Source organism: Acartia tonsa, chromosome 12 (genome assembly GCF_053477335.1).
Source record: "Acartia tonsa isolate MP-2025a chromosome 12, ASM5347733v1, whole genome shotgun sequence".
Classification (NCBI taxonomy): Eukaryota; Metazoa; Arthropoda; class Copepoda; order Calanoida; family Acartiidae; genus Acartia; species Acartia tonsa.
In genome coordinates this window covers 4,969,664-4,994,966 of record NC_137271.1, presented here as the reverse complement: position 1 = coordinate 4,994,966, position 25,303 = coordinate 4,969,664, and the positions used below count along the sequence as shown (strand labels likewise).

The window sequence follows — 25,303 nt, the reverse complement described above, 5'->3', positions numbered from 1 at the left end:
CTACTTTAAATTTGTAGAATTGTAATTGGTTATATTGGTTTTAGGCTATTTTCCTTTTATTCCTTAGATAATATCGGTAATTAATATAAAATGCGCAAATTACAAGACAAAGAGTATTAGCTAGAGTTGCCAAATATTTGCTAATATTAATTATCCAGGAAAACCTGGGGATTACTCAGGGATCTAAAGTGATAAGACAATCGATAAATTGATGTATGACAATACACAAATTACCCCTTCTGTAGATTACAATTAGTGGTTGAAATATTTGGACACACAACTCAATGAATCAACCAATCAAAATTCTATAAAAGTCTCCAAAGTTGACAAGACAACAGACAAGATTATGTTATTATAAAACTTTGGGGACTAGTGCAATAAACAGCCCCCCTCTCTCTCTCTGGGAGATCACTACTCAATATTTGGCAGCCATTCTATATCATCACTAAAATCAGGGATCCTAAGGGATAAGGCACTGGACAAAAAAACTTCCTTAATATATTGAAATTAATGGTTTTAAGGTTTGTACAAATGGTAGGTACTTGTTTTGAACAAACAAACCAATATTCAATCAAAATACACAAAGTTTTTAAGCTTACTACTATGGTAACATAGCTGCGAGTTTGAACCAAACAATCAAAATCTAATAAATGTACCCAAAGATTTTAAGCCATCGAATGAAAGCATGATTATCTAATTTTTTGTACCAGTGTAATTTACAGTAATGTCAGGGGCGTCGTAGCTTAGTGGTAACGGTGATGAGAGTTCGAGTTCAAGTCCCCATGTGGCAACTCGAATTTCTCAGTTGCATTCATTCACGCAACTTCCCCTGGTTGTGTAAGAAGGAAGATTATTGAGTGGTTTGGATATCTGTACAACCTTTATCCCAAGCTCCTCTACGGAGAGCGTCATTCATTACGGTGACATAATTTGGGACACCTGCCATACTCGCGAGGGTGAGGTAATAAAATGTAGCTCCCTTGAGACAGCGCAGCGGGTCAAGGCATAATGTACTTGAGCGTGAAGCTTGATAGTCCTAGTGGCTATACAAAAGTGCCTCGTCCTTCTCCAAGACTACTTAGGTCCAAACACTAAGAAACAATTTCTACACACACAGTCCAATGTCCCCTAACTCCCTCATACTAGCACAAACATGATGTCATTCGTAGGCTAAGAAACTTTGGGTACTTTTATTAGATTTGATTGCTTAGTTAAAACTAGCGGTTTCTAAATTTTCAATCGTCCACTCCCTCTCTCTCTGCCAACAAGCAATATTATATGTTACCTCTCTTATCAAGAGTATTAATGCACTCCAGAACAAAGGAGAACCCGGCCTCGTCCAGGTATGATTCCTCCGCAGAGCTGGGCTTCCCAGGTGAATTAGAGTACTTGGAGTGGTCCCGCTGCCCGTCCAATGCCTCTAACCAAAGCAACCTAAACAAAATAAAAAATTAAAACTCTAGATACTTTACAATTTGTTGCCTAGTCGAGCACAAGAAAAAAATATGTCTCCCTCATTTCCGATTTCTTTCAGTAGGGGTGGGGGGATTATGTGCTCGCTAGATACTTTGAGATAAAGTAAAGCACCAACATTTTCCTTACAATTTCATCAAATCTAACAAATTAATAAGTAAACATGTATTTCCTTTTAATTAAACCTTTGAAGTTACATTTGCTTGGACGAAAAATGAAAAAGCAGCCGTGCCCCTAGTTTCTAGGGGCTCTGTAATCTAAGGGGTAGAGATGTTTGAGTAATAATCTAAAACCAACCAAAGATTTCAATCTAAAAATAGAATAGGTAGCCTAAAACTATCACAGGACCTACATATATGAAGGTTGCCTACATGAGAGAATCCAATCGGTTCATTAGATAATGACATCTTAAGATTCAGACAAAAAAGCCTTATAATAGGATAATTAATAAGATTTGAATACAATACCTGTCATCCTCTGATTGTGCTTGCATTGTGAAAGTGACCGTACTGGGCCTATCCTCGGGAATTAACTCAAAACAAAATCTCTTGTCAATGGACTCACTGGTTTTTCTGTGCACACACAGCAAAAGTTTAGCAGGGTATACATGTAGGGAGGAAGGGGCACTTTGGGATGTAAATCACACTGGTACCCCAAGTTTTATAAAACCGTTATCTTATTCGTTGGTAAAACTTAGGTTACTTTATATAAAAAAAAAAATTCGAAATAGTGGTGACCAAACTTTTAAACTGATTTAAACTACAGGAGGAATAATTTTGTTTATCCTAATTGAGGATATATATCGATTTATTGTCCATTGTCTTATCCCTTACGATCCCATACGCACCAGAAGATACTGTTAAAATTATTTGTGTATTCGCAGGGAGGGAGAGTATTAGACATCAAATAAATCTGATAACCAAAGTTGCATAAACACGTTCTTATTCGTTGATCAAAAAACTTTGGACAATTATACTCAATTATGATTGGTTGCAAACTTAAAGTGTCCAAACTTTTCAACCAATAGTTATAATCGCGTGGAGACGTTGCTAAACTTTGCTTGCCTAAGACATGATTTAACTTTAAAGCTCTCAGTATTTGTAATCTTTCCCGTCGTCTGGTTGTACGGAATCATACAGAATAACCGGTTTTCTCGGATATATGAGCAGTAGCATTTTATCCACGTGGTACCCAACGCCTTTTTCTCCATACAGAAGAGGTAACCTAAGAAAAGAATAAAAAAAATAAATCTGGGTTTATTTTTACAATAAATATAGTAGATCTAGATCCCCTGTCAGTAAAATAACACAATGTAGGAACAATCACTCAATATTATTGGTTAGAACGTGTACACAAAGGACCAGTTATTTCTCATTTCATATATTACTTAAGTCTGCTATAATCAAATGTATTTCTTAGGATAAAGCTAGTTTTTATGAGATTACATTTTAATCTGCTAAAAATTTATTAAGAAAATGGACGAATTACTATGCCTAACAGCACATCTACGGTCATAAACCTATTTATTATTTCTAAATAAAAAATCCTACCTGTCCTTGTATACATCTTGTTCAAGGTTCCAGGATCCAAGGGCTTCTAAAATAAAATAAAGAATTGAACAAAAATAAAAAAATATTTCAACTGCATATATACCTAAGTTATTATTTTCAAATGTACAATGTACTAGAACTATAAGTAAAATATTATAAACAAAATACAATATACCTACAAATATTAAATATTAGAACAATTAAATAACATATTTTATCTGATATAAAAATAAATATATTATATTTAAATACGATACTTAAAAAAATATTTGACTATTAAAAAGATTTTATTTTCTACAGAAAGTAGTACTCCGAACGCCATTGTTTTTTATAAATTATGCTTTTACTAAACCACTAAAAAAATTCACCAATATCATTAAAACTAAATCCGCGATTACATAAACTTCAATTTGAACCTCATCATCGCCATTGATGGAGTCGAAAGCTTCTTCTGCCAAAGTAACATCATCAAATGCGTTGAGAAAGTCAAACTCCTCGTTAACAATAGTTTCCTCCTCCTTTGTTAGAGCGGTCAGATTTTTAACATTAGTTTAATCAAGTTTATATGAAGGATATATAAATTTATTCAGGGGTCTTAAGGGATAAGACAATACACTATAAGTTATATACATTTCTAATGACGGTAAACAAAATTATCCCTACTTATTGAAAAGTTTTGACACTTCTAGTTTGAAACAACTAATGAAAATTTAATAATTTCAGTTTTTTAAGTTATAGAACTTTGGGTACCATCGTAATTTACAGTCCAATGTCCTTTCACTCAATGAATTTACCATATCATTAATAGTGTACACATTTTCGTACGAAACTTGAAATTATTAGGATAAAGCTTTGCTAGAAATAGAATTATTGTGTCTTATTTACAATCTAGTTTGTATAAACATAGACAAACTTTAAACCAATAATAATAATAATAATAATAATAATAATAATGTTTATTTGGTGCTGCCAGGTACCCCCTAGCTTAGGAGATAGCACATAAAATACTCTAAATTGCTGCTATCTATTGACAATTTAGAGTTTACATTATGATGTTTAGTCTCATACAAAAATATTATAATATATACTAAGTTTAATTATTAACTAAATATAAATTGGTGGAATAAAAGGAAAAATTTTTTAGGATATGCACCAGGAGCTACAGGAGTACTATCTTGACCAAAATGGGGATAGTGTATTTGATTCCTGGAGCCCCTTTTTAAGGAGGACGAAAAGAAAAAAAAGAACATAAAACAAATTAATTGTAAAAAGGGAAAATTGAAACTTTAATTTAGTTAAATTGAGTTGTGAGGATGGTAAAAAAAAGAAAAAAAACACAAATAAACATTCATATTATGTAAGAGAAATCAGTAAAAAATAAGAAAGATGGAGAAAAAAAAATAGATGAAGGAATTTAGAGAAAAGTAAAACAAAATAAATCAAATATAAAAAATAATAAGATGGATCATTGTTGTATATAAGTTTAATACCATATTTTAAGTTTTAAAATATCATTGAAGATTAATAAGTAGAGATTTAATTTAAAAAGAAAGGAGGAAGAAAAAAATTCATAAAAAGGAAAAAAAGCAATACTTCAAGCCTATGTCATTGTATTATTTTTCAAAAAAACAGAAAATTTCTCAATTCAAAATAATATCTTTTTATAGAATGCCACTTTGACTTTTGCCCTATATTCAACCCTCCCCTCCCCGCCAAAAAAAGACAACCCCCCCCCCTCCTTAAAAAAATCACCAGGTTTTTTTATGAAATCAATTTTTAAGATCTATTTATGCACTCAGAACAGTTTTCTCTATTACAAATAAAATTAAGTTTTTCCAATAAAAAATCTTTAAGTTTCATACAAAATTGTTTTCTTGACATAACTGTGCTAAAAGTATACATAACCTCGTCATTATTATTATCATTTTCAGGATTAGGATTAGTATTAGGAATAATGATTTCATTCCATAACTTTGGTAGATCAGAGTAAGGGAATTTTTTAAAAGATTCAAGTCTAACAAATGGAACATTGTACTGTTGATTATTTCTAAGAACTCTTGTTGTTCTTGTGCTATTTCTAATCCATAAGTTATCAAAAGAACATGGAAGCCTATGATTAACGTAATCAAACATAAATTGTAATTTAGAATAGACAATTTGTTGAGTTACAGGAAGAATTTCTAAATTTTTAAATAAGATTGTAGTATGTGCATTATATTTTGAGTTGGTAATTATTCTCAGTGCTTTTTTTTGCTGTTTTACAATTTTATCAAGAGTTGATGCTGCTGCACTTCCCCAAATTGGGGCACAATATGTAAGATGACTATGGACAAGTGAGTTGTATAGAGTTTGCAATGCTTTTCCGCCAATAATATGTTTTGCAGCATTTATAGCAAATAATGAGTGTGAAATCTTTTTATTTATCATATCAATATGATATTTAAAGTTTAATTTAGGATCTAGATAAACACCTAGAAATTTAATTGCAGGAGTTTCACTCCTTGAGTTGACATATGAAAGTTTGTGTACCAAATTTGGATCATTTTGGTTATCATTATTGTGATCAAGATTAATACTAATGCTATCAAAGTCAATTGTTGATTCATCTTTTGTAAATATCATAAATTTAGTTTTTGATGGATGTAGGCTTAACTCATTAGTTCTAAACCAATAAGTTATTTTTCTTAATTCAATATTAAGAATACTAATAATATCATGAAGGTTTTTACCCGAAATTAAAAAACTGGTATCATCAGCAAAAAGTAATGTAAATAGAGTAGTACATTTAGCTAAGTCATTGATATAAATTAAAAATAGTAAGGGTCCTAAAATAGATCCTTGAGGTACACCTTTGTTAATATATTTCATATCAGACTTTTCATTGTTAATGTAAACAAATTGTTGTCTATTTGCTAAGTAATTTTTAAACCAAGTCAATTCTGTACCATTGATTCCAAGCTTAGAAAGTTTGTCCAGCAAGATCCTATGAGAACAGCAATCAAAAGCCTTTTGTAAATCACAAAAGACTCCAACTGTATACTTTTTATCATTACTATTCTTTACAATTTCATTTATTAGATGAAAAATGGGCTGTATGGTTGACTTTTTTTTCTGAAAGCCATATTGATGTTTGTAAATAAGGTTATTTTCATCAAGATATGCAGTAAGTTTATTTGCAACTATTTTTTCAAGGATTTTTGAGAAGATTGGCAGATTGGTCTATAATTAGACATGTTACTTAATAGATCAGATTCTTTTGTTTTAAGTTTGAAAATTGGCAAAACTTTGGCTATTTTGAGCTCATTTGGAATGTTGCCTGACTGTAAGGATAAATTTATAATGTGAGTGAGAGGAATAGCAATATCTTCAATGATTTTTTTCATAAGTTTATTAGAAACACCTAGCATGTCTTGGCTTGATTTAGACTCTAGGCCATTTACAATTGTTACTATATCTTTAGGCTGAATATGAGTAAATGAAAATATGGAGTCAGATGCAGTGGTATAATAAGTGCAGTCTCTATCAGATGGATTTATTTTAGATGTAATATCATCTGCAATGGTTGTAAAAAATTCATTAAATTTGTTAGAAATATCTTTCCCCTCCTTATAGTAAACCCCATCACTAAAAATTTCAGTTATGACTGAACTTTTGTCATTGTGCTTCCTTATTGCTTCCCTTAATATTGTCCATTTTTTTCTCAAATCATTCCTATTTTCTTCAAAAGATTTTTGAAAATACAATTTTTTCCCTGTTTTAATTGCTTTGTTATAGCATTTTCTATATTCATTGTATTTAGAAATGTTTTCTTGAGTTGGTTCTCTAAGTTTAATGTCATATAACTCAAATTTTGTCTTTCTAGATTTAAGTAAAGCATTTGTCATAAAAGGTTCAACTTTATGAATATTTTTATTTAGTTTAACTTTTTTAAATGGGAAATGTCTTGAGTATGACTCATTAAAAATACTATAGAATTTATTATATGCATCTTGAGTACTGTAATTATTAGACACTGAACTCCAATCAGCATTTAACATATCTTGTTTAAAAGAGGAAATATTTTCCTCACTAAAATTTTGAGTTTGAATAAAAACAGGACCAGACTCTTTAACTTTGTCAAGAATAATAGTGCAAGTAGGGAAATGATCAGAAATATCTGCTGTAATAATAAATGACTCAAACTTATTTTTATTATCATTGGTATAAATATGATCTATGAGAGTAGCACTTGTATGAGTGATCCTAGTTGGCAATGAGATTAATTCTAAGAAACCATTTGCAAAGCTATTTTCAAGCAGTGATCTAGTTTTATCATGTTGATCAAATTTTAATAGATCAAAATTTAAATCCCCAATAATATAGGAAGGGTATCTGCGGCTATTTAGATCTGCTTGTAAGTCAGAGAACAAGTTGATAAACCTGTCTAACTGCTCACTTTCAGTTAGATTAGGATGTTTACAATTTGATCTATAGACGTTTGTTAGAAATATTTTATCATTTTTCCCAATACTAATCTCTAAAGTTAAACTTTCAATTATTTTTTCCTCAAATCTAGATAAAGCTTTTATTTCCTTGAATGCAATACCTTTTTTTAAATATATACCAACCCCACCTCCATTAGATTGAGATCGACATTTGTATATAAAATCATACCCCTTTAGTTTAACATAATCATCATTTTTTATATTCCAGATTTCCCCTAAGCATATAATGTCAAGATAACAACCTTGCCTCAAGAATTCATCAACAAATTCTTGAAAATCAATAAATTTTGATTGAAGGCTTTGAATATTTAAACCAATAATTTTGAGACCTTTCTTTGATTTTAAGTGGTTTATAACTTTACAAATATCAAAGTATTGGCATTTTATATCAATATTTTCATATGGATTAAATAATAAATCTTCATTTATCGTTTCATTATTTAAAATTGAGAAAAAGTTACTGTTTAATTCAAAATTCAGAATCCTATTTTGCTCCATTTATAAAACATTTTAAGCAAAAGATATCCAACAAAAATGTATTTTAAAGTAAGGGTTAAGAAAAATAAAATTATACTTATGGAAATGAATAAAAGCAGTAAGTAGATAATATGTTTGAAAAAAAACATTAAGGATTGACAAAACGAAAAGTAGAATATAAGCCATTTGACAAAAAAATGATTAAAAAAATGTGAAAAAAAAAATATTTGTTGGTGTTTGCATATATGTATAAATGTATGTGTGTGTGCATGTGAGTAAAAAAGAAAAGAGGAAGTGTGTGTGTGTGTGTGCGTGCGTGCGCGTGTGAGTAGAGAAATATAATTGTAATGTAAAGAAGGCTCTCGTGTGAGTGTGTGTGTGTGAGTGTATTATTGCAGAACAAATAATAGAGCAAATAATTTAGAGTATCAGCAGTATCTACATAACTTTATAACTATATACCAAATTACGAGCGAGAATACAAATCCTCTACAGTTGTTTGAAGTTTATAATTAGAGTATGTGTAAATCAGCTCACTTGGTTGAATGTCAGTCTTTTTAGAATAATGGTGTGTTATTTTCATCCATTTACTTTTAATTCTGATGTAAATTTGTCCGTTCTCATTAACTTCATACTTTTCAATTTTCTTCTCTTGTTTAAGCCTGCGTACCTCTGTCAGAAGAGACAATCTTTTCCTTGTTAGGTTAAAGTTTAGGAAAACATTTACATTTCTGTCCCCTCCTTCAGCCATGGCTTCGACCAGCTGTTGCCATGGAGAATTAAATCCTCTATCTGTGAACCTTATGATGAAGGATCCATTAGGCAGCCAATGAGAGGCTGATACACTGGAAGGTTTTACTTTAACCTTATACTTCTTGTCAATAAGCTCCAAGACTTGTTTAAGATCTTCCTCTGTGCATTTGTTATTAGCACCAGTATTTGTGGCATTAGACATAGCCATGATGGGTTTTAAGAGGCTTTGACCTTCTTTGTTAGAGGAGGAGCAAATCAGGGTGCCTTTCCTAAGACGTGTAGAATTTTCGTCCACCTGGCTTTCCAGATAGTCTAGTCTATTATTTATTCTGTTAAATTTTTGTCTGAAACTATTAGAAGCCTCCCATTGTTCGTCCTTCCTCTCCTCTCTTTCTCTTGCCCTACCTCTCTCTTGACGAGAATTAGGGCTCCCCCTCCGATAACAGAGGCGCTCACACCTCTTCCCACGCCCTCCTCCCTTTCCCCCAAGTTTCCGTTGCTTTTTTTGAAGCTTTCAAGCATCTCGCTTAATACTTGAATTTTTTTGTTTGCTTTCAAGCAAAAACTGAATAATGCTTCTTCAAAGTTATTAAGCTTTAACTGCTTAATATTGGTTACGTCACCATCACTTATTTCGTTTAGTTGGTTAGCTTGACTATTGAAGAAATTGGTAATATCGGATTTTGATTTAAACACTTTTTCAGACATTTCTCACTTAAGGTTGTAAGATATTGAGGAGTTAAAAAAAAGTGGTGTGTCCTTGGTGACAAACTCAAGCTAACTGAACCAAAAGAAATAAACATAAAAAAGATCAAGAAATTTAAATGAAAGTTTGTTAATTAATATCTCTGAAGGCCCTGCCTGGTGCCTAACTTCATCAGTTTCAGTAAGGTTAAGCTCCAAAACAACTTCATCTAGAAGCTCCTAGACAAGTTGCTGAATAATTTAGAGACAAAAATACGATAGGATATTGTACTCTGGGAAATACTATTATTACTCTAACTTTTTAGCAAGTAAAGAAAGCAGTTCTAAGAAAAAGATTCAAGAAAAAATTCATATTTTCTCAATTAGGTATTTAAATTATGAATTTGTAGTAAATGAAGGCAATACAGTTTTAATAGCGAAGCTACTCTTATAATTCACTTTGTCCTGCCGTCCATCGTAACTCTATTAGGGAAAATATTATTTTTTTCGGGAGCTAGTTAAGAGAACTTACTTGGTCCGTAAGTCATGGTTTATTAGACAAATATATGTTTTTAAAGGTTTTGTGATTTAATTTGCCATGTTTGATCTATTTACAAGTATTTTATGCAGCAAGAACCTTGTAGCTATTTCTTCTTTGGTGAGGATTAAAACCTGGAGGCAGGTTGTCTGCTTCAAATAATCATTTAAAATAAGTTATTTTCAAAGTTCCAATGTCAAATCTTTTACAATTTTTACTACATTTACAGGTGTTTGTCCATAGATTGTTGTTTATACCCAATATACATTTCATACTTTGCATGTAGAATTAGAAGGCCATTCTGTCCATATTTATAAGAGGGAACTATCCACGAACGAGAGCAAGTGATACTAAGCACCTTCCAGCATTGATCCTTGGCATTTTTTAGTGAATATACTAAGGTCATGTTTATTATTTGGTTTATCGACTAAAAGTTTAGGCTTCACCATTGTTTTATATGAAATAAACTTTGAAATGTAAAGCATTTTTTGATGCAATATCAACAAACGCTTTGTGGAGTTTAAAGGACAAAATAAAATAACACGGCAGAAAAGCATCAAATGCTATAAATTGCAAAAGTACATAAATTAAACTGTTTACAATATTACAAGTTACCAACCTTTTTGTTAATTATACATTTTTGATCAAAATAATATACTTTTGCATTTAACTTTTTAACAACAGTTTGAACTCATCAAAACATTTGATGATATTGCACCAAATAATGCTTAACATTTCAAATTTTTTTTTGTATAAAACTATGGTGAAACCTAACTTTTTATTCGATAAACCAAATATTAAACATAAACCTAGTATATTCACTAAAAAAAATACTATTGATCAATGCTGAAGGGTGCTTAAAATCACTTGCTCTCGTTCGTGGATAGTCCCCTTTGTCACCGATTTTTATAATTTTACCCTTATTTCTTGCATCTAACAACATTCTGACATATTTTATTAATTGATAGGTTTAAGAATAAAATAATTTATTTTTAAATGGCTTTCCTAAGCTGGGTCTTTGTAATGACTTTTGTGTAGTGGGTAATGAATCTGGTAACTTGTCTAACATTCATAAGCAAATTTTTATTTTGGAAGGCAAAAGAAAAATCAGAAGAGAAGACTTAATTAGAAACTAAATCAGAAAACGATCAGGAAATCCTTAGAACTGTATAAATTCCTCCCGTTGGTATTATTTGGGGGAAAAACGCCAACATAAGTCCCCCCCCCCCCCCCAACACCCAAATGATATTATTCAAATCGATCATTAAAATTCATACAAAAAGTCAACACTTAATTAAAACTTATTTTCTCCTACTTATTTTACCCTCCATGCTAATGATTTAAATTGTTTATATTCCTGGAATATTAGCCTCACTGTTTCTTCTGGTGCCAGGTACTGATAGGGTAGAGCCCTCAGGTACCTGTCCAGTTATCATTATCAAAATTTTATAAATCTTTAGAATGGATACAGAATATATGAGAATATTATGACAGGGGGAAAAATGTCGTCAATTAAGCTTGCTAACATGAAATTCATTTATTGGGTACGTAGTACATTCAATAGCTGGGAAGGGAATGGGGTAAAGTGGGTGAATTAGGGTATTGTTATTTTAGCCCGCTGCAAGTTTTACAAATCTGGCGTAACATCCAAGTAATAAAGTATCCATTATATTTAGTCAATTTTATTTGATGTACTTTCAAAAATCAAGTTGCACGATTTAGTAAAATATGACGAGATAAAGCAAAAATCATTGATCTCAGTTTCAATTTATCTATAAGTATATTGTTTATGCCACAAACCAGTTTTTCCAATGACAATTTTCTCAATTTAATTTTTTTAGAATTTTCTTTTGTTTTGGGTCTAACTGAGTTTATCTGTCATTCCTATAAAATACAAATCCATAATTTTGATTTCTTTTGTTGATAATATCCTGTAGATAATTTTGTATTCCCGGAATTCTGGGCAGGCTTCCATTTTTCTTAAATACTCCTGCGTGGCACCATGTATCAATAGTTATTTTTAGTTCCAGGTAGGTCATAAATATACAGGAACATGGACACAATGAAATTTAAATAAATCTGCTAATTGCTGTAGAAAACTGCAAATCTTAACGCCCCCACCCCATCCTCGTCTTGTGAATATACTTTCCAGTTTAGCCTTGAACCGATTGATACCACTGGATTAGAACCGGCTCTACCCCCTCGGGGCTAACAAATCTTATAATCATTTAATTTTAGTATCCGCGGAAAGCTGTCTATAATACAGAATTGGTAACATACAAATATAAAAAAAACTTTGCTTTCAACAAAGAAATCAAATAATTGTTGACTTAGGTATTCTTATTCAAATATTACAAAGGCTGATTATGATATGATCATATGGGTTTCTTTATTGTTGCTGTATTTCAGTTAACTACCTTTTTCCCTTTCATATTTGTTTCACTTTGGCGTGTTCAACGTTGATTGTAAAATGTACATATGTAAATTCCCTGTAAGTGTAAATGCAATTTTCGGGGATAATTCAATTAGAAGACAAAGCTTTTGGCACAATTGTGTCCAGGTAAAGATTTCCCAGGGAAAAACGTACAGGTAACTGTACAAAAAATTTCACAATTTAGAGGAATTTTTCATTGGATTAATGGAATAGCCGTAAAATGAATAAATTTATGTCTAAAAGTAAATTGCACGACCTTTGTTTGTTAGTCCTATCTGTGCATGGTAATGAGTTGCGCCTGTTTTGGACCATGGCATTTCCATACTCATACTCTAATTTCGCATATTTGACTTTTCACAAGAAGTATATCTTTTAAACGCCTTTAGATTCGAACCCATCACCTCCCAAACTACTAGCGGAAACGCCACGTGTAAAACTACAGTCGCAGGTTATATTTGGTAGGAAAACTATCGAGAATGGTAGAAAATAATAGCTATACATCCTTTGTCCTGCCCCTAAATCGCTGAGAATTAATCAAGTTCTCAATTTGGCAGGATAACTAACAAGGGTGCCACCATACAATTATAATACGGCCAACTAACAAACTTAACACCATGGATCTTAAGAGATAAGACAATGGACGATACATTGATGTACATCCCCATTGATAATAAACAAAATTTCCCCTTCTGTAGATGAAAATTGTATGGATACTACTAGTTTGAAACCAACATTTAGATGCAATATACATTCCCAATGATGATTAACAAAATTACCCATTCCGTGAATCAAAACTATTGAATGAACAATTTCGACACTCCTACTAGTTTGGAACCAACTGATCAAATATAATTAAGTACCCAAAGTTTTTGAAACAACAAATAAGATAATGTAAATTTATTTGCAGTCCAATGTCCCCTCCCTGACTGCTAAATACACTCAATGTTAATAAGGAAAAGGTAAACAAGGATGACAACATCCATAAAAGCAAAGCTCTGAAACGGTATTACAGACAAACATTAACTCTTGTGAAGTGTCAGAACTGAATATACAAAATATGAATACATATGTTTTGACAAAATTATACGTAAATTTGTTGCGAAAGTTCTTAAATAACGAATTCTGTTTAAGGACATACTGACATTTTAGGACTTAATTATAGAGATGCTTCGCTTATAATATTGTATCATATTGTAATAGAAATCAGTTTTCCAAAAATCAGATCAATCAGATGATTATATATCCCATAAAAATTTGTTAGTAATAAAGTTAAAAAATTAACATGTTTAAAATGGACGTGAGGACATTATGGTAACGATTATAGAGTTGCTACGCTTTCTAAATCGTACCTAACTACTACAGGAATCATCATGCAAAGTCTGAAGTCGATAGGACAATTTTAACATGCCTAAATTAAAGAAAAAAGCTATCCGTTTCGGACGGACAGACAGACGTACAGACGGACCGTCCCTAATTATAGAAAAGCTTCGCTTTTAAAAATCTAATGTGATAAAAAAAGTAATCCAAAACAGTTAATAACAGTTACATTCAAATCACTGAAAAATGAATGACAAACCCATTGTCCAATTAACATATGAGTAAGTGTTTTCCTAATAATATTCAAATCTTGAAATCTTACTCATTAAATTTCCTAAAATATTGATTCCTGAACTTTCCCTTAAGATGCCTGTCATACACTAAACCCCCTTCCCTATTTTTGAAATAAATAGAATGTAAGAGGGGTTAGCTGTCTCACCCCTGATGCAATGGGGCCTAAAACCCTGTGGGGTTACCAATTTCCAAATATAACCTAACCTAACTTGACCTAAAGTAATAAATAGACCAACTTTCCGCGGATATTAAAATGGAAAATGTTTGAAATTTTTTTAGGGCAAACAGATCTGGTAGGTATTATTATTATCATGATTTTTATTTTTTTATTGGTGGAAAAAAAACACGATGTAATACACGATTTTTAGGTATTGCAAAGAACCGGTTTTAATCCAGCGGATGTTAATCGGTTTGTAAAAAATTCTAATTAGTATTGATTTCCTCTGGTTTCATGAACAGAAGAGATGGCAGGATTGAGATTATACTCATCAGAAATATGCTTGCGCCTGCCAAGTTTTACATTATAGAGTCAAGTTTTACATTGAAGAGTTAAATTTTGTGTTTCAAGATGAGGTACAGTGTTCTTAAGGGATAAGACAATCCTTGTATTAAAGAAACAGGATCCCAGCCTGCCCTCTGTCTGTTTGTACTGATGGATCTCCCTAACCGCTGAACCAATACGGTCCTAGAAAGTTGTATAACTATTTAGGGGAGGATGCTACCACCAACCCAAGAGAAATCGCGAAAAATCTTGTTCAACGAAATTTTTAAAGAAAAAGCTTTCCATAAAAAAATATTGTAAGTGCCCCTAGAGGCCTCTAGGAGCGTAGGAGCTAGTGGACGATATATTGATATACTTCCATAATGATGATAAAAGACGAAATAGATAATGCGGTTAATAAAGTTTGGGAACCAGCGTAATTTAAAGTCTGGTGCCCCTCCCTCCCCTGGGTTAAAGCTATTAAGAAAAAGACTTTTTCACTCAAGTTAATTTATAATTAAATAAGACTCTTTTTGTTCCTGAACATGTTGTGAATCGTCATATGTAAATAATTCAAGTGCGCACCAACAAATCAATCATTATATTTTCACCAACTTTATGAAAACTATTAAAATTAATTGCATTTTAATGAGTTTTTGATATGTATATTTATTTAATGTCACTACGACTTAACTTACTACACAAGGTTAAATGTTAAGCTTTAAAATGATAGGTTGTGACTATTTATAAAACAATTAGAATATTTAATTAAAACATTACACTTCTGACAATGTTTCACTTAATTCTATTTAATTTGCCACGTTTTTATCAATGAAGACAAAGAATTTAAATCAGAAAGTTGTAAAAAAAGGTAGGTATTAAGCATAATCAAAAAATTAAATAATTTGAAATTTTTAGTTTTTCTTTACAGGGGTTTTGAAATTAGAATAGCTCCATGAATTCAAGTGTAAATATCTACAAATACGACAGATTTTAGGTTTTTTCTATCCTTAAACATTGTATGAATTATTTTGCTTTTAAAGGAAGCCTTACACCTGTCAAATAATCACTTTTAGCACAAATCTTAGTATGAAAATATAAATAAAACCTTGCATATAAAGCGTTAAAAAGTCACCAATACATCAAAATAATTATAATTATTATCACTTATTTCCACTAAATAACAAAACATATAAAATAATGACCAAACATATGAAGAGTACTAAAGGAAAAAAGGTCTACAAACACACCAACGCAAAAACAACACGGCCTTGCTAAGTAAACTAAAAAACTAAAAAGATAAGGATATTTGGATCAGATTCGTTATGTGAAAAAGTCCCTCCATCAAAATAGGCAGATACTAAGCTTAAGTCTCTCTTTTTAAGGATGTTTTATCAAATCAACTCTGGATTAAAAATCTTTTTCTTCTAATAACATTGTAACTACAATGTTTTTGTCTTACGTCTTTCTTTAGTACACTGTAAAAATAATTTTCCAAAATTGAATTTGAATAACGAGATGTCTATATTGTTACTAATATTCAGGGATCTTAAGGGATAAGACAATGAAGTTATGTTCATTCCCAATGAAGATTTAACAAAATTACGCCTTCTGAAGAATAGTAGTATTAGTGAAAATGTTTGGACACCATTAAAAGGAACTATCAATTAAGATTTAATAAAAGTACCCAAAGTTTTGAAGCCAACAAATAAGTATAATTTACAGTCCAGTGTCCTTTCCTTACAAGCTAATAAAAAAAACACTAAATCTGAATTTAAACAATTCTACTCGGCAACTGTAAGAAAAGGTTGCATAATTGTGAAGATATTCTAAGAGTGCATTCCATTATGTCATATCCGGAATCTTAGAATACAAAGTAAATTATTTGTATTGTGTGCAGGGTTCACAGGATAGGTCAATTTAGGAATAGTTATTTCTTGCATCGTATTATAAACAGCTTTACGCGGATATAAAATGTACAATTTTAAGAAAAACTAGTTTTGCTACCCCTGAGATGCCGAAGGCACGTGCTAATAAAACTGGTTTAAATATTACGATTGTACATTTTCAAACTGGATATAATGCTAGACATAGTTTTTTTCGTAAGGATGAGAACCGGTTCTAATCCAGCGGATATTAATCGGTTTCGAATGAATACGAGAAAATCTATTCTTCCTCAAATTGTAAGGAATTAACTCTGCGTTTGAGAGCTTTTAAATTACTATTTTTTTTTGTTTTGTTTGGGGGGGGGTGATAATTTAACAGTCATTGACTATCCCCCCCCCTGTTTCAAAGCAGACTTACTATGTATTGTTATCTCTGTCTCATTCTTGGTTATTATACATATTGTTTTATGTGGCGTAGCTACTTAATATTTAACTAGGGTATATACATATGCGTGTCAATTAAAATTAGCTAGTAATAAGTACACTTAAAAACACCTAAAACCATATATCTTTAAATTTGAAGTGGTGAGTTTTTCTAGTTTCAATTCTTAAGAATGGTTTAAGGCAATTTTTCTAACCTCCCTCCCCTAGATGCAGCCAAGGCGTGACCTTATGCTGAAAATGCCTACAGATAATTACTGTATAACAGTTAACAGTTCTTTTTTGTATGCTAGATACGTTGCTTATGCACATTATTGCCCTTGGTCCTTTGAATGTGACCCAGCCCCTCTTCTCTTATCTTCTAATTCAATTCAATTTTCTCTTTATAGCCAGTCCATGATTTTTCAACAGTCTTTTTACACGCAACTTGTGTTCTGTAAACTTATCACCCTATTTCAATTTAATTTTCATATTTACTTGATCATTCTTAAGAGGGCGATATTTCTATACTAGATTTTTCTGTTTTAGACAATAACAGCAATTAATTGTCAAAAAAACTAGGTACATATTCTTTTAAACTTTCTTTTTCTTTTAAACTTTTTACTAGCAGACTTTTTTTTATGCTTAATCACATCTATGTTTCAACATAAGTAAATGGCCCTTAGAATCTTGTATTAAGTATTAAACGTCTAGTACATACTTAATTTAAAGTAAATAATCAATAACAATAAAATAATATATTATCAATTAAGATAAAATAAAGAAGCATTTGATAAAAATTTTTTTGAATGAAAACAACAAATATTATACAACAGATATTTATAGAATTTCTAAAGATAATTCTAAAATAATTTTAGTCAATATTTACTTCCGATTTTTGCATTCTGAGTTTTTTTTTAGAACAAACAAAGGAAAAATACAATCATAAACGTCAAAAGGTATCCTTAGTTAAAAGTAACAGGATGTCCGTCTGAAGCAAAGGAACTCTCAAACTGCTCAACCGATATTGTTCTCCTTTTCAGTGAGGCTTTCTATGCGTCCATGGAAAGTTCATGACTATTTTGAGAAACATAGAGAACTATGTGAGATCAGTATGGCGACCGTACCTACGTCAAAGTAAGATAGGTAAATAGATTTTTTCTACAACTACAGATATTGTTTAAAATATAAAGACCTTTCATTAAATGAGGCATTGTTTTTTTTGCCAATATCTGCAGAAAAATGTATATTCTTTGCTTTTTAATGCTGCCTTAAAAATGAATATCATTAACCTTTTCATTTGACATACTTTGATTTTTTAGATGTAAAAAGTATGTATATCAAATTCAGGGATCCTAAGGGATAAGTCAATGAACGATAAAAGGTTATAATTACCAATTAGGATACCCTTAGGTACTATTTATAATTATTGGTTGAAACATTTGGACGCTTTTATTTTGGAACTACTTAATCAACCCCAATTCAGTAAAAGAACCCAAAGTTTCTCAGCCAACGAATAAAACTTTGGGTACCAGTGTCCCTTTATTCCCTGATGAAACCACTTGTACATACAGAATAGTCATAAATATTAATATTGAATATTTTCCATGAATGAAATATTATTAATAATGCAGGCCGGTATAAGCTTTTTGGTGTACCTTCATACTCGCAAAATCTATATACTGGCGCCCAAAGTTTTAAAATCACATTATCCTACTCGTCGAATCCAAAAATATTAGTACTTCTATTGAATTTGATTGGTTGGTTCCAAACTCATTTTAAGGTTAAATTTTTTTATCTTCATTGGATGTGTCTTATACGCTATAAGAATAGGTATCTAAACATCAGAACCGGAAATAATTTAAACATCTCTTCTCCTATGCTTTACACTCTAAATTCAATTTTTTTGCTATTTTGTCTTTCATAAAAATATAGGAAAAATGCAGAAATGATAGCACATCATACTTTTATGGAAAAGTTTGAGTTTACCTTTTGAGTGATTTCTAAGAAAAGCATTTACATTAGAATCACAAAAATTAATATGCATGCAGCATGGCCGTACTTTTCACATCTATAGAACAATGACGGAAAAGAAATTTTTAAATAAATTATTATTACTTGGATAATACATCAGATTTTTATGTTCTCTAATACAGCGAAACTCGCAGCGAGCTAAAATAACAACACCCACCATTCACCCCCTCCCCTACTACTGGATGAACTAACTGACCAACAACTAAGCTCCATGTTAGCAGCCTCAATTGACGACAATTTTGCCCCTGTTTTAATATCCACGTATATTTAATATCCATTTTTAAAGGGCAGTTATAAAAATATTTTAATGAAACCTTAAGTAATATATACATTTAATGAACGTATAAACGTACCTTCGTTATAGAGTAACTGCGATCTTAAAAGAGCAATCATTGACAGAAATAGTTCTGTAGACGCAGGTTACACTGATAACGTTAGAATAGAACCAAACTATTTTTTGTGTAATTGAGTCAAGTTTGTAAGCTGGCTACTTTAAATGTTTTCCCCCTGGTATCATTTAATCAAGGTTTTAAATAAAGGTAGTAAATAGCCTAAAACCATCCAGGATCCTATCTAAAGCTTTCATAATATAAAGAACTTAATAGATTCAGTGGTTAGCGATATCCTAATTGACAAACAAAAAATCTATACTCTATATTACTATAAATAAAGTTGAACCTCCTATTTTAGTATTAGTTTGCAAAAGTAATTCTTTTTTTTTTTTTGGGGGGGGGGGGGGCCCGGGGGGGGGGTTAAAGCGATATCTCTTGGGGTAGAGTGCTGAAGGTACCTTCCCAAAAAAACCTTCCTTGAACCTAAAATAAACTTCAAAGGAAAACCATGTATCAAGCAATATCTTAATCTACAGACACACAAACAGAAATTCTGTTAATTCTATACAAGGATAAGGCAAAAAATATAATACTTCCACCTGTATTTACAAATCATGTATTTGCCTGACAATATTGTATAAACTATGAGAAGCATGCAACCCACCCATTCAAATATCAACAATAATGTACAATTGGATACGGGGGGGGGAGGGGGGGGGGGGGGCAGTTACTAGATCTCGTATTCAAGGTATGAAGGACACCAAAAACAAATCATAAAAGTCAATAAGACCAGAGAGGGATTGGAAATTGGACTGTAAATTACACATCGACCCAAAATTTTGTTACTACGTTATCTTATTCGTTGGCCTATGATTTTTGGGGTATTTTTGTTGGTTAAAAAGTGTCCTAGCTTAATTTTAAAGTAAAGAAAAGATAATTTTGTTCATCGTGATTGGGGCTTTATATCAATTTATCCTCCATTGTCTTACTCCTTATGATCCCTGCATTATGATTTACAATTTTATTGAAAATCACCATAAATTCTTTTTTAAGTAAAATATAAGGTTAAAAGTAAAATAACATAGTTTAAACCATCCTTAATATTTAAGCGTGTGTGTAGCGAAGGATCTCAATACCCGGTGAACCAATAGGTTTCTCCTTTACAGTGAAGCTTCTCAAAAGTCCAGGGAAGGTTTCGGAGGATTGTTCTATTACTCTCCAAAGAGAAATCACATATAAAAAATTTCCCAAAGCATTTTTTTTAGCCGTTTTTCCTTACAGTCTGTAACCAAAATACAAAACTTTTCAATAGTCAATCAAGAAGTACGTACTTTACATAATATAATGTTATAAAAGTATTATAATTAGAATAGATATATACACATAATAAATAGAGTAATTGTATTGATAATGATATCTATTGTCTGATTTGATTAATACTATTTTTAGATCAATATAAAAAGTAGAGTATAAGTTTACACAATGTACAGAACTAAAAGATTTCCTTAAAAAATATCAGACTCGGCAGCCGCGACTTAGCCTCAAATTTAAACCAGTTTGGATGCTTTAAAAAGAGAAATTGCCATATTTGGGTCAGGTTTTGACTTTTAGCTGTTATTTAAAATTGTAAAAGGTTGATATCCATGAGGCTTAAAGGTAGGTGGTGCGCGGCTGCCGAGCCCACGAAAATACTGAGATATAAAGATTATCACTATTTAAATGTACAGAAAATATCTTATAAATTACGAACCACACACAACTTTTATTTGAGGGATATGAAAAAAGTTCAAATATTAGAACCTGTTAACAGTAAAAGTTGTTACCTAATTATTTATTTTGTTTAAATATTTTATCTTTGATATAAAATCTTTTCTTACCGTTTGTCTGACTTCTAGCATTTTTCGTTTCAAGGCCTCAATATTCTCCCGCCCAGACTGGAAATTTGTCCTTGTCTAAAAAAAAGAAAATATAAATTGAGAACATTTGTTTATAGTTTCTGCCTTTTTAGGTTATATGTTCGCAACTTAAAAGTTTCTAAAAAAACTTTTATTTATCTACATAAATATGTATGTTCAAAGCATATATAACAAGATAAAATTTCTATCCTATTGACTCATAGAAGACCTTTTTACTATCTATCAGACAGAAAGTTATTAAAGGTTTAGTTATTAAATAATCCCTTTCTCCATAAGAGATTCAAGGCCCAAAAAAAAAAACAATAATCTATCCCCAAGATTCTATAATTTATAAATCTTAATCTCAAAGTCTTAATTGAAAAGGATACATAACTGACTAATTTTCTTTTAAGAGTTAAATAATTTACTACGCTTTAAGAGAAAATAATAGATTTAAGGGGGGGTTTTTAATGCAACCATCTCGTAATCAGTGAGCAAATGGCACTTAGAATTCGAATTTCCATCTGAAATTTTGCATGAGTAATCCTTGGTAGGTCTATTTTCCCTAAATCGAACAATAAGTTGGAAAAGTAACGGCTAACGGCTCAGCCGTTTTGTCATTTTTTGGATATCTATATTGCAAATTAGTCACGAAACCTATCTCCACATAATACTCAATACATAATATCAAACTGTTTTAGACGGTAGCTGTTGTTACTAGAAGTTTTCAAAATGGTTATTGCTATCATTTAACACGAATTAAACCAAAAATATGTTTTATAAAGTTGATTCCTACGTAATTGATGATGGATTTACCCTGAAAAAAGGCAAAAAAACGGCTAAACGGCTGAGCCGCCAGCCGTTACTTTTCCAACTTTTTGTTCGATTTAGGGAAAATAGACCTACCAAGGATTACTCATGCAAAAGCTCAGATCAAAATTCGAATTCTAAGTGCCATTTGCTCACTGATTACGAGATGGTTGCATAGAGATATTTCACTTATAACATTGTGCCTAATCGCACAAGGAATCAATAATACGAAAATTAAATTTATAGATAGGAAGTTATATTTTATCATTATTGATATTCATTATTCATAGATGGATGAAAGGTTTCTGTTACGCCCTTACTCACGGACCAACCGACCCAAAATATGAATTGTCTTAAGTCACTTTTTGGACACCTGCCATACTCGGCGAGTGTGAGGTAATAAAGAGTAGGTCCCTTGAGACAGCGGGTCAAGTACTTGTACTTGAGCGTGGACCTTAAGCTGGCCCTGGTGCTAGCATACAAAAGTGTCTCGTCCTACTCCATTACTACATAGGTCCAAACACTAAGAAACTATGGCTGCACACACAGTCACACACACATATATTATCTTACCTTTTGAACTCTGATCTGTAGGTCCGTCATGAATGGTTTAAAGTCCTATTCAAGTTGAACAATATTAATATTATTTTCAAGTATAATATGACGAGAATCAATGATGAAGTAGAAGCAAATTGGGGTAAGATTTATTTCAATAACTTAAGTCACTAGGTAAATATAAGGAGAACAAGGATGACAACATCCATAAAAGCGAAGCACTGAAACGGTAGGACAAACGGACATTAACACTTGTATAGTGTTAGAACTTAATTATCATAATATAAAGGGAGAGGTCATTTTCTAATAAATCCCGTAAAGGTGTGTGTTATAAGGCCTAAAAATAGTAGTAGAACGATAAGGTGCTCTAGATATATGTATTCCCTATTGAATAGAACAATAGGGAAATTTTTTTTTTTTTTTTGATAACCGTACCTGGATTATCTAAAAAAAATACGAAATTTCTATCAAACGCTTTGTTTGGCTCAAACTGACAAAAATTTAAAAAAAATATAATTATAATAATAATGTTTTCTATAGGTACAAGGTAAAGGTTAAGAACAATCTATACCATTAAACAAAGGAAGAAGTCATTCTTTACAGGTTGATTTATTATAATTATATTTTTTTTTATTTGTGTCAGTTTGAGCCAAACAAAGCGTTTGATAGAAATTTCAGATATTCCAGGTACGGTTATCAAAAAAAAAAAAAAAAAATTTCTTCCCTATTGTTCTATTCAATAGGAAATACAAATATATAGAGCACCTTATCGTTCTACTACTATTTTTAGGCCTTATAACACACACCTTTACGGGATTTACTAGAAAATGACCTCTCCCTTTATAAGAGTCAAAGCAAAATTGTAAGTAAATTTGTTGTAAAACTGCTTGATACAGGATAATTTTTATGGACATACTTACATTTTTAGGGCTTGATTATAGAGTTGGTTCGCTTATTACATTATACTTTGTTGTCCCAGGAATCAATATACAAAAAATCAGATCAATCCGATGATTTGATCACATAAAAATTTGTTGTTAAAAAAGTAAAAAAATCAACATGTTTAAAATGGACGTACGGACATTTTGGTAATGATTATAGAGTTGCTACGCTTTCTAAATCGTACCTAACTACTAAAGGAATCACCATGCAAAATTTGAAATCGATAGGACAATTCTAACATGCCTAAATTAACGGAAAAAGCTATCAGTTACGGACGTACCGACCCTAATTATAGAAAAGCTTCGCTTTTAAAAAAACATTTTCTCATAAAATGATATTTTTTTGAAAGTAGATAGAAAAGCATGAAATCAAAATTATTTTTCTGTAGGATCAGATTATCATCACAAACAAAAAATGAATTTTTAAAATAGTTTTACTGATATTGTTCAACTTTCCTTTGCAACTTCAAATCCTTGATGATAGAATGTCAACCAACCGTACATAAAGGCTTGTAACTGAAAAAAAATAACATTAGGGCATATTTTTTATTAAGAATGACAATCCGTCAAATTTTTGGACCGGATTCGGATTCTTACATGAATCCGACCAAAAAATGGTGGATTCCGGATTCTTATTTTTGGCAGATTTCGGATTCTAGCAATATTTTAAAAGGCTTCTTAAAAAAATTAAAAATTTAAGTGCTACATATGTCCTAAAAATTAATGTTCTTGGTGTTCTCTACAATTCACTTCCGAGAATCGAACCAGATTTTTAAAGATTTTCTATATAATGATGATAATCTTTGGCTTCAAAAAGGGGGAGTTGAAAGAAAAAACTCAAGACGCTAATTTTAGCCTTCCAATTGAGAATCCGATTCCGCTATTAAAAAACGGATTTCGGATTCGTATTCCAAAATTGACCAAAAATTGGGCGGATTCCGGATTCGGATTGCCAACCCTAATTTTTATGCATGTAAAAAGACACCCATAAGTACCTAGCGAAGCACAAAAAATCACAGATTGGAATATCGACATGGTGATTGAAAGAGCAGATATTTAAATCATGAAACATTTCACGTGCATATTTATATTTTTTTAAATATATAAATTGTCGCATGACTCACATACAGACGGACTAAAAAATTAGATACTGGAGGAAAATTTCGGCCGTTTATCTCGAATAGCATACGAGAAAATTATTTTCCCCAAGTGATACGAACTGACGGAGGACGGGCAATATGTAAAATGAATTATAGAGTAATTTTCACAAAAATATGTAAAAATTTCCGATGACTTTTAAACTAGTAGGGTAACGCGGGGTAATTCCGGTCAATTTTTTTCTTCAACTTAAAAAAAAACATACTTCCCAAAAACTTTTTCCGGTTTTTAAGAGTGCAAATGAACGATATGGCAATAACGAAGAAGCCTGTCTTGGTCCCATTAAGATCTCGCAACTAGAAGTCGGTCAAAAATCGGTTTAAAGGGCGGCGGTTGGCCTATACCGGAATAGCCCCACCGGTGGGGCTATTTTGGTCAGTTGACTTTGGGGGGGTGGAACACCCCCTTAAAATATTTTTTTTTTAATTTTAAACTATGAGTAGAAAGCTGAGGTCATTAGCTTTCTAACAGTACTAGTCGCATGCAGATCAGACAATTTTTTGACAACATTTTCCCCATTTTAAAAAAGTCGGTAAAATCGCAAAAAAAAACATCAATTTTTTTCATGCAAACTTTTAAAAAAAAAATCATACTTTTTATTATATGATTAGGTTTTTTTAAGCTTTATACATAAATTAGAGGCAATTTCTGATTCGCAGGTCTTGGAATTTCTTGAAAAAAGTGATTTTTTCCAAAAAAAATTTTAATTTTAAAAATCCTGCCAGTTTTGACAGCAGTTTTTGATACAATTTTTCTTGTCTCAAATTGGCTAGGATTGACCTACAAG

At 31.4% G+C, this 25,303-nt stretch overlaps 1 protein-coding gene across 3 annotated transcripts in view; it reads right to left on the bottom strand.

Moving 5' to 3' along the window:
* Positions 1-25,303, bottom strand: part of Graf (GTPase regulator associated with FAK) — a 62,973-nt gene that overhangs the window by 11,610 nt on the left and 26,060 nt on the right. For all 3 annotated transcript variants that reach the window (XM_080179392.1, XM_080179393.1, XM_080179394.1), the window contains 7 exons: positions 23,817-23,874; positions 22,436-22,482; positions 21,035-21,109; positions 3,024-3,069; positions 2,538-2,697; positions 1,941-2,045; positions 1,286-1,434 (listed from right to left, as the gene is read on the bottom strand). In XM_080179392.1, coding sequence (XP_080035518.1) covers positions 1,286-1,434; positions 1,941-2,045; positions 2,538-2,697; positions 3,024-3,069; positions 21,035-21,109; positions 22,436-22,482; positions 23,817-23,874 — 640 coding nt within the window. The remainder of the gene's footprint in view (positions 1-1,285; positions 1,435-1,940; positions 2,046-2,537; positions 2,698-3,023; positions 3,070-21,034; positions 21,110-22,435; positions 22,483-23,816; positions 23,875-25,303) is intronic.